Source organism: Setaria italica, chromosome VII (genome assembly GCF_000263155.2).
Source record: "Setaria italica strain Yugu1 chromosome VII, Setaria_italica_v2.0, whole genome shotgun sequence".
Taxonomy (NCBI): domain Eukaryota; kingdom Viridiplantae; phylum Streptophyta; class Magnoliopsida; order Poales; family Poaceae; genus Setaria; species Setaria italica.
In genome coordinates, this window is record NC_028456.1 from 22,286,877 (window position 1) to 22,300,589 (window position 13,713).

A 13,713-nucleotide genomic window follows, 5' to 3' on the forward strand; every position below is an offset into this window, starting at 1 on the left:
GTTATCATACTTGGAGTCAAGGACCAGTCCATGTCCAATAGTACCTCTACCTGTAGCTACATCAGTACCTCTACAATAATACTTCAAGTGACAGCAAATGCTATATCAAAGCTATACCTTCATTCCTCACTCATCATAGTGTCGTAAATTACAAGCCACTACCGAATCCGACAAGCCATTAGCCTGCTAGAGATAAATAAGAACAGCAGGGCAAGAGGAGGGGCAGACAGCAAGAGGAGGGAGAAAGGAGAGAAATATTTGAATGAATTTAACATGGACTACCGAGGGCTGGGCTCAAGCGTGACAGACACTAAGGGCTCAACTGATCAACAGGCAAAAAAGAATACAGGGGCAAGCACACTTCAGAATTTACAGCAAAGGATTCTGTAACCCCAGCCTCGGTCTTCCCTCAGACGCCTGCGGTCGGCCTTCGCCATCTTTACAGGGCTGCTGTTCCACTCGTTCTGTAGTCTGTGAATTAGAAAACAAAAGGAAAAGTGCTTGAGAAAATAGCTTCGAATACAAAGATAACATATATGAAGAATGTCATGATTGGTCCAAAGGTTCAGAAACTACTACGAGCTCATGATTATACAGACAAGTACAGGAAGTTACGCCATAACAATTAAGTTAAGGAAATTATATCAATGCCTGACTGATATTTCTTTAGCCAGGGGAATTATGCTGTTAACTATTTACCATAACAGAAGAACAAATTCAATGTTAGTCCATTCAGATGTACAGTAAAATATGAAGTTGCTTATATTATATGGGGCTAGATTTTATGAATTTCGGCAGACAGATGTACATAGGGAAGGAATTAATTTGTTTAAGAGAATTAAGCGACAGTATTGAAGTGGTACAAAGCAATTCTACTTTGAACAAAAGTGATCTGGTATTCATCACTTACACTGGAAATGCAAATGACCGAGTGCTTGTCGTGCTACTTTCTGATCGAAGAGAAATGTTACCAGAATAAGGTATGTGACCAGAGGGTGTTAGTGGACCTGACGTAATGCTAGGACCAGAGAAGCTTGATTCAAAGGGATTACGAATAACAGTTTGTGCAGTCACTTTTGCACTATCAGGTCCATTTTGTTGAACCACAGATTCTGTTTGCACAAGAGGTGAACTCTTACTATCCGTGATGTCCTCACTTCTTTTTGTGCCAACCTCCACATCTCTTGGGTTAAAATCATTTATATCCTGGGCATTATCAATCTCACATTTTTTACCATTCTCACTTTTGACATCACTAGACTCTCCATTGCTAGTGGACAGAGACGTAGTTACAGCTGCTATACCCGTTTCTTGTGTTACATCAGTTTTCACATCATCAGTGGGACTTTCTCTCTTATCATTACATTGTTCAGATGCTTGGACATCCAGTGTACTTGTACTTGCTTCAACAGAATCTGACCTATTCTCTTCAATTATGGCTTCATCTATTTCAATAGGATCAAATCCTTCCAGTGCTCTGTTGACAAGATCACTAAAACTATCTGTCTTTTCAACAGGACAGATGGGTGCTACAGAAGCGGCATCCACAATAGTAGGGAGAGAGTAATTAGGTTCCCATGTCTCGTCTAATGATCCATAGGCAATAAAAGGGTTATAGTGATTAACTTGGTTGGATGCTCCCTTATCCAATGCAGTACTGTCAGGTATTGCCACCGCGAAATCAGCTGCAGCCGATTCTGCTGGTAAATCACTGTGAATGATGTTACTGGTCTCCGATGCAATACCAATTCCAGTTTCATGACAACCATTAAATGAATCCTGTAACGGCATCAATCATGTTATGTGCTTTAATGTAATGGTATATACGTGAAGAAATAGTGGAAAAGTATATGTGCAGTTCCTCGTTTATTGAATCAAATAAACTGAAGATGTAATGCTAAATCACATTTTTCAGAAAATAGAAAATAAAAAAAATACAACATTCGCTCAAGTTAACAGCTTATATATAATCGTCGAACAATTAAGAGACACATCAATGGAAAGAACGAATTTTAAGGACTAAAGTGGTCATCATACAGATGATTTGCAAATGTACTGTACTGTAAGTTAAATAGTAGTATACCTGATGAGCTGCTTCTCCATTGAAGAATGGCTCCAGATTTTCATTGCTCTCTGAAATGACACTGCCAACCTGCTGGCCACCTTGTGCATCTTCATGCAGTGATTGCTTGGGATTTGATTTCTCATCATTTGAATCGGTTGATATAGGTGCAGTATTGTTGCCTTCAAGATCGTGCTCTTTGCATAGGGAGATTTGTTCCCCAGTATTGCCGTCAGTAGCACACATGACAGGTAGGATAACTATATGTGATTTTAATTCAAGTGCAGTCTTTGTAGAGTCAGCTCTTATCTCTTCCCCTAGGTCACCGTTTGTATCTTCTGAGGAATCAAAGTTTATTGACACCTTTTGATCTACTAGCTTTTCTGTTGAAGTCTTTTTATCAGGAAGAACTCCTTCATCAATGCAGACATCCTTGATAAAATGGCCACCGTAATTAGAAGAAAGAATTGTGTCCGGCAGTTTGATCTCTACAACATCCTTGTCATACGAGTAATCCTCAATGCATGTCTGTCCGGTTTTACCTCCATTCTGATGCTCACCCTTCAGAAAACTATGTTCAGATTGATTGGTTTGTTCAACCATTTTATCCGCCAAAAATTTGTGCTTACTTTGTCTTTCAGTCTCGAAGTCTAATTTAGGATTGCCATTGGATGGAAGCTCTTGAAAAATATGACTTTGGTAAGGCCTTTCATCATCTGCATTCAGATACCAAAATCATCCATTAAAAGTGTGAACAGAGAAGAAAAATAATAAGGAAACATACTATCATAATCAACATTTATGGTTTCTGGTTTGAACAGTAAACAAATGACCATTTTCTAAACTATAGTAACTGATGACCAACCCAACTGGGACAAGATATATATGGAAAAAAAGTCATTATGGTGGAATTAACATTAGGGAACTTTGGCTAAGTTCCTCTAAAGTTTCTCTTTCATTTTAGTTGCACTGTCACTTTGATCATATGTAAGCATTAAACTTTCCTGCAGTGACTCACAACTCTGAAATCAAGCATCTTCAATGCACAATGTTTCTGTCATAGAGAAACTTGGAAAACGCTGTTTTCTTGTCTAAGATGTTGTTGGTAGTCCTGAAGGAACAAAAGCCAAGAAGCAACAGTCTTCCTACCAAATAAAAGATCAGGATTCAATACGAATAGAGCATTGTTTATGTGTCACAATCAAGTCAATAAAACGATTTCAGTTTAAATAAAAGCTGACGGAAATCGGCATATATGGATCCTTCTATGAGGATTAAAGCATAAAACAACAGAAACATAACAGGCATTGAAAGCCAATAACATTGAGGCGGATTACCTCGGAACATATTGCCTGCCGAATGTGACAATTTCACAAATAATCATAATCAGAAAGAAAATTATCTATGATGTGGTGGGTTCTAACAATCACATGGTGTATCAACGCACATTTGTGAATTCAGTAGGCCTATCAAATGAAATGCATCATTCTACCATACAACAACCCATCAGAACTTCGCCACAGCCTATCAAATGAAATGCATCATTCTATCTAGAAACTACCCTTTGAAGGCATAATCAAAACTTCGCTACAGCCTAAAACCAGGCTACCATCAAGATTCAAGAACCTCAGAAATCAGAACACTGCCACGCTTAACTGATGCAATTAAGCAAATGCTTTTGCGAATACAGAGTAAAAAGCAAAAGACCAACCGCACTTACCTATCTTCATGATCTGCACATACAGTACCCTCAAGGCCTCAAGTCCTAGCCATGCATGCCTCAGCAGCTGCCTCTGATAAATATGCTGATTATTTCCTGCAAAAAATATTCAGAAGTCAAATACTCCCGCCGATCGACCCAGGAAAAAAAGTGCATGCTTCCTGTTCACCAGAATGGAGGACAAAAAGCTGCGTTTGCTAATGCCGATGTCCATCTATCTACAAACAAATGCCGTGTTTCGCGTAACCTAGATTCCCATGGGAGGAAAAGTCTCGCAGCGTCCTGGTAGAACCAGACGCTTTACACCCTTTCAGCGACACCCAAAAAAGAGGAGTGAAAAAGAAATCTAAAGACGAAACCATCTCGCAAAAACATAATGCTCAAAAGGAAAGAAACTCTGAAGAGCAAAGGCAGATGCAGCGACCGGCGTGCCCAACAACTCCTTCTCATTTCGCGCCTCACCAAACATCGGGTGTTTCCAGGGAGAAAAAAGTCAGCCTCAGTGTACACACACACATACAGCTAGACAACACGGCAGAGAAGGAGACAAGGCACCGGATACTAAAACTAAAACTGCAGGTTTCTGTACGCGTCGAAGCAGAGACAGGGAAAGGAACAAAGAATGGCTACCCGACGAAGCAAAGGAGGACCATGACTTTGGTTGGATCAGAGCCCGAGCACGCCCTCCTGGTTTCTTCCTTTCTCCTCACGGAAGGAACAAGGAAGCAAGGAGGAGGATGAACAGGGGAAACAGGAGCGAAACCAGCAGCCGCGCGCCACCGATCCTAGCACCTCAAGAAGCTGGCAAAGGGCCCGGAGGAACTGGGGGACTCCGGTAGCAGGGCTTTAACTGCGCCACATCTGACTGTGTCGGTAAGGCGGAGTAATTGACTGTGCGGCCCAGTGGAGTAACTACGTGCAGGCAGGCAAGAACAACACACCAAGGAGGCAAGGTGTAGCAAACAAGAGGAAGCTTGGGGTTAAAGATCCCATTTTCCTCTCTTTCTGGTGATAAAAAGGACGTGTCTTCAATCCGAAATCATGAAATACGCATCTGTCGAATGCTACCTCAGCGATTCTATCGCTCGTCTACCGGTTCGTCAGATCAGAGTTTCTGAAGAAATGAACGAAAAGGATGTGTGCACAAAACGAACTGGGAAGATGAACAGGGCCAAGCAAGAAGCAAAGTCTCCTCCACTCCTCACGCACATGCAGAACCAGCCATGGACGAAGAAGAGCAACACCACGAGAAGACCGAGAACTCGAGTAGGGGGCAAGACGGGGTGAAGGATCAGGGAGCTCTGACCTTTGAGCGGGGAAGACGCCGCCGCCGCAATTCTCTTTCACTCCTCTGCTGCGTCGGCCAAAAGGGAAGCTCCGGGAGAACCGCCGGGAGCAGCGGGGGGCCGGCGAGGCGAGGATGGGATCGCGGCGGAGCCCGAGAACCCAAAAAATTCCGCAGAAAAGAAGTTCCCGGAGCGGAGGGTGGAGACTTAAATAAACGCCATTCATGAGAGGCAGCAGAGCAGTGCAATAAATTTGATGCGCTGGGGGGTGGATCTTTTGCGAATAGGCCCCTCGACGGGGTGCACGAAACGAAGCCGTGGATCGCTTCGAGAAGAAGGGCCTGCGAAATTTTTTAAGCGGTGTGGTGGACCGTGCGCGATGTGCAGGTGTCGGTTTATTATTTAGTCCAGGGAATTCTGCGTGCTGGTTGACTTGGTAGGCTTGTGTGCCATTCTGATTGTTTTGGGTTGATTTTCGTAAATGTTCTAGGTACCCAGGAATTGTTCTTCGATATTTGAGGCACCGAAGTGTAAGGTGCTAAAACACAATATTTTTGTAAAGTAGTACAACGCTGCTATATGCTACTACTAGAACAAATGAGTATACTCTCGTACATTGATTAGGAAAGGAATTTTCACGTATAGCATTCATTGGGATTTTCCTAAAAAGATATGCACTAATGCCTATAATCTTTTTTGGGCCTTTTGTGTTTGGGAAGAATACACCATAGCATAGGTGATGATCTACGAAGATATATCAGTCCAAAAATAAAAGTGGCGACTCAGACTAATATTTAGTCTGAATTCCCACTTTTAGTCAAAAAATAAAAGTGGGCACCAAAGATGACACTTAGTCTTTTTTTTTTTTGAAACCAAGCATTTAGTCTCTTAGAGCACTGCACCGTCATTCGAAAAATGGAGTGTTATATAGCCAAATGGAAGGTGTAGCTTAGAGCCAAGAAAAACAGAGAAAACACATGTTAAATGCCATATAAGAATCATTGCAAAAAAAATGTCATATGAATTTCATTCCCATATACTGTTACTATGCAAGAATGCCTACTTGTAGTTGGCAAGATATCCTCTTTTCAAAAGTGATCTTTAACTTTCAATTTTTCTTGACAAGCAAGTGTACTTTAATTCTTTGTAGAACCAGATTGAACTTTTTTTCTCGGAAAACAATATCTACCCCCTACCTAAAATATACATTAAAATCTTACTCTGTGCATGAGATTGCATGGTACTATACTCTGTGCTGAGATATTAATATATTCTGGTCAGGGAAATCTTTTGTTCAGTGTTCGTCCACGGCTGTGCTGCTGTACCTGGAGCAAATCCGTCCGTTGATACGCTTCAGCAGAATCTCTGGATGAGATAAGCTGGGAAAGTACAACAGTTTCTGGCAGTGATTAATTACGAATAAGGCCGGGGTGTGCATGCGAAATGCCTAGGAGGAGGTCAAAGGAAAGGGGACATTATTGTATTAATTTAGCAGCAAAAATGCCGGGCCAAATCGGGAGGGAAGGGACAGCTCGGCCGCATTTAAGTACTCTAATGTGACTGTCTAGTCTATCCTCCCCATGGACCCCCAATTCATTTCAGTGTCACAAACACACACACAGGAGAAGTAGCATGTATTCGGGGAAAAAATTTACACGGGACGAATGTTTGTATATAGAATAGAATACAGTAACAGAGAAGGGATCGATCAAGCACATATGTTTTAGCACCATTGAGGTTAATTCTAGTTTTAATGATCATGTTAGATTTTACAATGGAAAAGAACTATCAAAAAGAGGGAGCACTCTGCTCACTGTGAGCTACAAGTCCTACGGCGTGTTTGGATGATATCACAAGTTTGTCATGCATTTTTGCCCAGTGCTCCTAAAGTTAGTTGCGGCATACTTGTTTGGTAAAAAAAAAAATCAACAATCTTAGGTAAAATCAAACGAGAAAATCCGTGTTATGTCAAGTGAGCCAAGTGACTAAGAAGTCAGATAAACAAAGTTGTGGGCTTGTAGCAACGACCAAACATTGGAAAAATTGTGATCACTTATGGGCTTATGGCAAACTTAGCATGCACTCTGAAGAGGCACCTAATGTAATAAGTTTGGCGAATGCTTTGCTCTTTTGTGGGAAATGTGTTGTATAAAGTCTTGGTAGAAGCCTCATTGGTATGCATTGCCAAAAATATTTTTATAATATATAACTCTTTCATAAAAATAATACATTTCTATAGATATAGATATTGATGGCTAAAGTTAAAAAACCTTCCCTTAAAACAAAGACAAATAAAAGTTATACTTGTGATAAGAGGAAGCAGTGAAATACAATAACATGCTAAGACATGCAAGAAACCCAAGTCTCAAGCATGTCCACCACGCGCTACCGTTGAGTGCAAGTGTGCAACCGATCCCTCAGTCGCGCATCTCCTTCAGTTGACCAAAACCCCATTGTTTTATGCTAAATAATCCTGTTTGTCTAGCGGGAGGATCGCAAAGAGGATTAAGCAGCGACCTTCCGGAAATCTTCATGATTTCTCGCGGTGTCCCCAAGGAGGGGCCTCTTTTCGGGAGGGCCAAAAGGAGAGGCGAGGGTGGAAAACTGGAAATGATGCCATTGACTTGTGCACCTCAAGGCATCAGGCCGCATGGGGTGGTGAACCGGATGATTGGCTGCCGCGAGCCTGCGCGGTGAGGCCACTATCCGGGTGGAGAATGGTGATGGCCCGATAGCAGATTGGCAGCAGAGAGGAGAGGAGAGGCCTTTCTCTGGACGCATCCGTTTGACCCCGGACGGCTTGCCATGATGCCGGCCATCATGCCCCGTTCGAGCCTGGCCTGGGGGCCTCGATGTGTGTTCCAGCCTGCAGGGCAGGTTCCCTGGTTCCCAGTTTTGGGACTGGACGGAAAGGTTTGGAATTGGCCAAGCCCTGACGTCATGCTGACATGTCACGAGCATTTCTGGCCCTGTTTAAAAGAATACGAGGTGATTTCTGAAGATACTAGTTCTTGAGAGGATCTGGCTTTGACTGGTAATTGGCTGTTTCGATTTTCTACTGTAACGTTGCTGTGAAATCATTGCATTTTAAAACTTGTTGTGATGGTACCTAGAAAATTGACAGCTTAGAAATGCCCCTGCTAGAAACTCAGATTAGAGCCTGAAATCATCAGTGTTTTTTTTTCTGAACCGCACTCTGAACTTATTTTTTCCATAAGTGAGCTCCGCAAAGAAATTGTCAACTTAGATTGAGGCCATTTTTTTTTAAAAAAAATGATTAATCATAGAGTGGAAACCTCCATTTGCCAGCCTCACTTCGCTTCTTGCTCGACTGACGTAAACTTGCACCTTTGCTGTTTCTTGTCCGATGACGAACTCGACTTAGTATGACCGATTAAACAAATTGATGCCCAAGACGGGATATCCAAGAATCACACTCAAATCACCTATTCGGCTATTTGCACTGAGATTTCAAATCGGCATCGCGCTTGGCACGAATTTTCTTTTGCAATTCAAAATGTAAAGAAATATTTCTTTCTTCTTACAATTTTCTTTTAACATGATGGGGTACAGAACAAAGCAATGAGCTACTACTCCAGAACAGTAGGTCCTCTAACCCTTTTGCGGGGGAGGCTGCCTGCCCGGGGACACAAGGGGCAAGCAAAGCCTGCAAGTTGAAGGCCAGTCGATTGGCTGGGCAGGCAAACACCTCAAAAGGCAGAAATTGGCACAAGCATGCTGGGGTTCGATGTAGCGGTGGGCCAAGGGATAACGAGTGCAGACATGGCTAGCCCCTGCTAGGTCTCTGTTTCCTTTTCTTTCCATTTCCCCACCTAACCCAGCTAGCTGAAACCGACCCTGCTGAGTTTACAGGAATTCTGCAGAAGTTCCATTTTTTCTGCATTGCATTGTTGGAGCGAGTATTGTCGAACTGCATGCACACGAAAGCCCCTGCGATTTGTCTTTCTCTATTGCATTGCATTGCATCACGAACACAAATTGTATGGCCAAATTTCTACCGTGGGCAACTAACCGGGGACGGCTTAACCTCCGCCAGCTGTGACTTGGAAGGCTCGCGTGCAATGTCTCTGTGCGTCCATGAGATCAACAACCTGCACGGGCACGCAAGCGCCGGCAAACTTTCTTTACTTCTGGCCTCCCTCCCCTCACCGTCTGCGGAGTGCGAGCCATTCGGTTCAGTTGACCGAGCAACCAAAGGTCCAAACGCCAAAGCTGACAAAAGAAACGATTGTTAGCGTCCGGATGTCCGATCTAAACGCTAGCATCAGACGGTGGGTCCTACAGTAATTACCGTCACCAGGAAACAAATATAACCTACCCACCTAATCCGCGCTACCCTCGTGTGACGACGCACTGTACTTTCTGGATCTCTAGTGAGCCGTGTAACCCTTCCCTGCTTTGTAGATCTCGAGCGAGCTTTCCCCTCGCATGAAGTTGTTTACTCGAAGTCGAAGGCGCAGTTGATCGAGTCCAGCCGCATGCTCGTGCGCTGTGGGCTCCCCCCGGCCTTTGTCCGATCGGGCTGCGCGAGCCTCTGCGCCGCGCACGGTGGATGGGATCGCCACGCGCAGGCGGGGCGGGCATGAGTGGTGACGGGGGCGCGGGGCGCGAGGGGTCCCGTCCCGTATGATCCTAGGCTGGCGTGATGGCAACGCGCACACGCCCCCGCCGCCGCTTTTGTTCACCGCCGCAGGCAGGTTTGGGTGGGTGGAGCAGTGGACCTCGGCTGGCGCCTGGGGGTTTGAAGCGAGCGGACGAGGGGCGCCGGGGTGCGTGCGTGCGTTGCCTGGCTGGAGGCGCGCGGTTCGGTTGGGTTTGGTGGGCATCGTCCGCTGCTGATCCACGCACCCCCTGTCACACACACATATGTGTGCCTGCGCCTTTGATGAGTTCACGGTCGAGAGTGGCCCCGGGGTCACATGAGAAAAAGGATGGCGCCTTTTCCAGTTTCCACTAGCCATGCCTGCGAGTCCAGCATTGCCGTGCCACGCGGTCGTCTGCGCCGCCGCAGGTCTTTCAGAAAAGGAAACCTGTATGATGCATCAGCGGTGGGCGGTGCTCGGCGCCGATCTTTTGCACCGGTCGTTTTTTCGAAAAGAAAAAGAAGGTATTGCAGTGACGAGCATGCTCTCAGTTATTCTCGCAGGACTAGTGTGTACCGAACAGGCCCTTAACCCCACTTATTGCCTTGAGCCCAAAACATCGATGCCATCTCATCTGCGTTCCTGTGCCCACAAGTATGGCAGAAACTAATCTTTCTGGACGTACTACGCACCTCCATACCGGATGTCGTCCGAGGAGCACGGCACCTCCTGCTCTGTTCCAGTTCGTTCAGGCCTCTCTGCCTCCTCGCAAGGACGCACGAGAACACGCCTTAGCGTGACCAAGCTGGTTTCAGGGCACCTCGACCGCTCGACATGTAAAGATGCTAGGCGTAGCGCAGCACATGAAGTGCTCGCGAGGAAAGAATCCGGAGCAATTCTAGAAGGACGCAGGGCACAGCGTGCATGCCGGCCGGCCCGATCTCGTCGTCGGATTGCGTGATCGCGTGGACATGTGCTGATAGTCTATTTGTTGACGTGCACGGACTACCAGTCAGATAACACCGCAGCTTTCACAAGCACTGGGAGCCGAGCAGATACGATCGATCACTTTGCCAAACTGAACTCACGCACCTACCAGTGTAGCACCTACTCCTCCTATACCAAACGAAAAGGTGCTGCGTTGAGTTGAGCCTCGCGATCGTTTGGTAGGAGAAACCGGCCAAACGGCCGGGATTCTGAAATAAAATGAGAAGAGACGCAAACACAGGTGCTTCCCTGTGATTCATTAGCAACGGAGTAGATTTCTTGTGCGTCCGTTTGCTTTCGATTTTTCCGCGTCGCTAGCAGGTTTCGTTCGACTGCGAATATGGACACTTGGGCGCCCGTCGCGAGGGTTAATTACTTTCTCAGATAAGATAATCGAATTGACTGCCTAACTAATAAAAACGAGCCAAGAGAGGCGCTGAATTGTGATGGGAGTAGTTAGCGTGCAGAGAAGACAGCTGACAGATTGCTGGGTTGGGTGATCGAATCGGTCCCTAGCTTGTGCACATGAAGTAATCAATTCAGGGCTTCAGGCCTTCTCCCTTTCAAGAAATGGACATGTGCATGCGTCATTTTTCATAAGAATATATACACCCGGCTCAGCGATCCTGTCTGCCTGTCTTGATAGAAACCTGCTCCGGATAGGGGTGTGTGTACCTAACAAAGTCAATGCAACACGTACTACTTGGTTGCCTGTTTCTTTAATTTGCCTGGTAAGATGGTGCTAATTAAGGAAATTAAGCTGAAATGTGCTGCTAATAGCACATTTGGTCTATGAAAAACATTTTGTTCTCCTTTGGAACATACTACATGTATACTCACATGTAATTTTTAAAAAATCAGCTCAATTTGCTTGAGTTTTTTTTGAAAAGAAAAAAATGGAGAGTACAGTGTACTACTATATCCAAACTCCAAAAGTGAACTACTACTCACTTTTCCAAAAAAACAAAAGTGAACTACTACACTGGTTTTCACTTTGTTTACTTCAGCGTGTTTTTTTTAATAAGAACTAAAAAAAATATTCTCAAAGTCCACTGTACCCTTCCTCCCGAGAGGGACAAGAGATGGAGACCACACCTCGTCTCGCCATGTGAGAGTGAGCCGTTTGACCGATTAGCTTAAGCACAAGTTCAAATGCTAAAGAGCTAAGCTTTTTTTTTTTTGTTGAGAAACAAGAGCTAAGCTTAGCCCTTGTTTACTTCACCCCCAACTCCTAACTTTGGCACTATGCAAAAAGAAGATTCTCCATCACATCAAACTTGCGGTACATGCATGGAGTACTAAATGTAGACGAAATCAAAAACTAATTGTACAGTTTTGTTGTACTTTGCGAGACGAATCTTTTAAGCCTAATTAGTCAATATTTAGACAATAATTCACAAATACAAACGAAACGCTACAATGTCGCATTTATGGTAAAATACCAATTTTACCACTCCCAAATTGGCAAGTAAACAAGGCTTTATTATTCGTAGTACTACCACTCAACAGCGCATGTGGCCCGGCCAGGGGGCCTCAGCTAGTGCCGTGTTCGCTAGTAGCCCCAAAGTCCAAACCGGCCGGCTGGGGCCTGGGGGCACGCAGCTGCGAGCGTGCAGTGCAGGGAGGCAGCAGCGCCCAATCATTTGACTGCTCGCAGAGTCCAAGGCATGAGAATTCTCTCCAGGATCTCGCTGACACCACCTCCATGTTCTCATGCCCCATTGTTTAAAGTAACTAAGGCCATGTTTAGTTACTCCCAACTCCCAACTTTGACACTATGCAAAAAGAAGATTCCCCATCACATCAAACTTGCGGTACATGCATGGAGTACTAAATGTAGATGAAATTAAAAACTAATTGCACAGTTTTGTTGTACTTTGCGAGACGAATCTTTTGAGCCTAATTAGTCAATATTTGGACAATAATTCACAAATACAAACGAAACGCTACAGTGTGCTACAGTGCTGTAACAGTAATTTGGCACCTCCCAAATTCCCTACCTAAACAAGGCCTAAAACCTGGGCGCGCTCTTTCTCTCCGGCCGTGTACTTGCTTTGCTTCGATCGATCGCTGGGAGTGTCACGTCACGTGAGCGGGGGGCTGTACCTCGGATCCCTTGGGTTCTAAGACGACGCACGGTACGGACCACGGAACACACGGCCGGCCGCTAGCTCACATGCGTGATAGCGTGAGATGTTGTGTTGTTGAAGATTGCGTGGAGCAGCTCCCGTGTTCTCTGCGTGCTCGCGAAGAATACGGGGCGGGGGGCTACCGAACCACCGCGAGAGGAGGCGTTTTGGCCAGTCCGCCGACGAGCTGACTGGAGATAAATAGGATACGTTTAGCCGTTTAGGCAAGGCGGGCGCCGGGCCGAGCGAGAAAGCGTGCGCTTCGTTTACTTCACGGGCTTCTTCCACCGGCCAGGATCCCAGAAGAGGGCGGGGCGCCTACCTTCGTTGCCGTCGGTGTCGGTTCGCTGAAAGGAACGCCCCGCCGGCCGGCTCCGTGCCTTGGATGATAGTTGGGTCATCGAAAAAGCAACCAGCAGCAGCAAGCGCCCAACCGCATGCGCCCGTTGCTGCGGTTAGGATGGATGGACCCGACGTTTCTCCTGGCCAAGACCATTACGCCGGCCGGCGGACGCACCGAAATGTGCGAGTACACTGTACCCGGGGGCCGGGACTATCTTTACCGACTACGGGTGTTTGAATACCATAGCACATGTCACATCGGATGTTTGGATGCTAATTATAAGTATTAAGTATAGGGAAATTACAAAACTAATTGCACAGATGGGGTCTAATTCGTGAGATGAATCTATTAAGCCTAATTAGTCTATGATTTGACAATGTGGTGCTACAGTAACCATTTACTAATGATGAATTAATTAAGCTTAATAGATTCGTCTCGTGAATAAGTCTAAGGATTCTGCAATTAGTTTGATAATTAGCTCATATTTAGTCCTTCTAATTAGCATCCGAACATCTAACGTGGCATTGCTAAAATTTAGCACCGTCCCCTCCAACTACAGTAGCAGCGGCAGGTGCGGCGACC

The 13,713-nt window shown here is 45.3% G+C and overlaps 1 protein-coding gene across 3 annotated transcripts; it reads right to left on the minus strand.

The window, feature by feature from the left end:
- Nucleotides 1-101: 101 nt before the first annotated feature.
- Nucleotides 102-5,286, minus strand: LOC101761685. 3 transcript variants are annotated; one of them, XM_012847764.2, is made up of 6 exons: nucleotides 5,089-5,286; nucleotides 3,783-3,878; nucleotides 3,081-3,207; nucleotides 2,084-2,778; nucleotides 911-1,779; nucleotides 102-471 (listed from the first exon to the last, which is right to left on the minus strand). In XM_012847764.2, exons 4-6 carry the CDS (start codon nucleotides 2,663-2,665, stop codon nucleotides 363-365), a joined length of 1,560 nt encoding a protein of 519 aa, XP_012703218.1. In that variant the 5' UTR covers nucleotides 2,666-2,778; nucleotides 3,081-3,207; nucleotides 3,783-3,878; nucleotides 5,089-5,286; the 3' UTR covers nucleotides 102-362. The 3 variants fall into 3 exon arrangements, with proteins under 3 accessions (XP_012703218.1, XP_022684050.1, XP_004975899.1); XM_022828315.1 differs by having other exon boundaries at nucleotides 3,067-3,207; XM_004975842.3 differs by lacking the exon at nucleotides 3,081-3,207.
- Between the last annotated feature and the right edge of the window lie 8,427 nt (nucleotides 5,287-13,713).

Excerpts from the sequence above, each read along its gene's own strand:
- LOC101761685 (XM_004975842.3), bottom strand. Across the intron at positions 1,780-2,083 it reads ATGGAGAAGCAGCTCATCAG|GATTCATTTAATGGTTGTCA; the intron begins GTATACTACTAT and ends ATGCCGTTACAG. Across the intron at positions 472-910 it reads CGGTCATTTGCATTTCCAGT|ACTACAGAACGAGTGGAACA; the intron begins GTAAGTGATGAA and ends TCTAATTCACAG.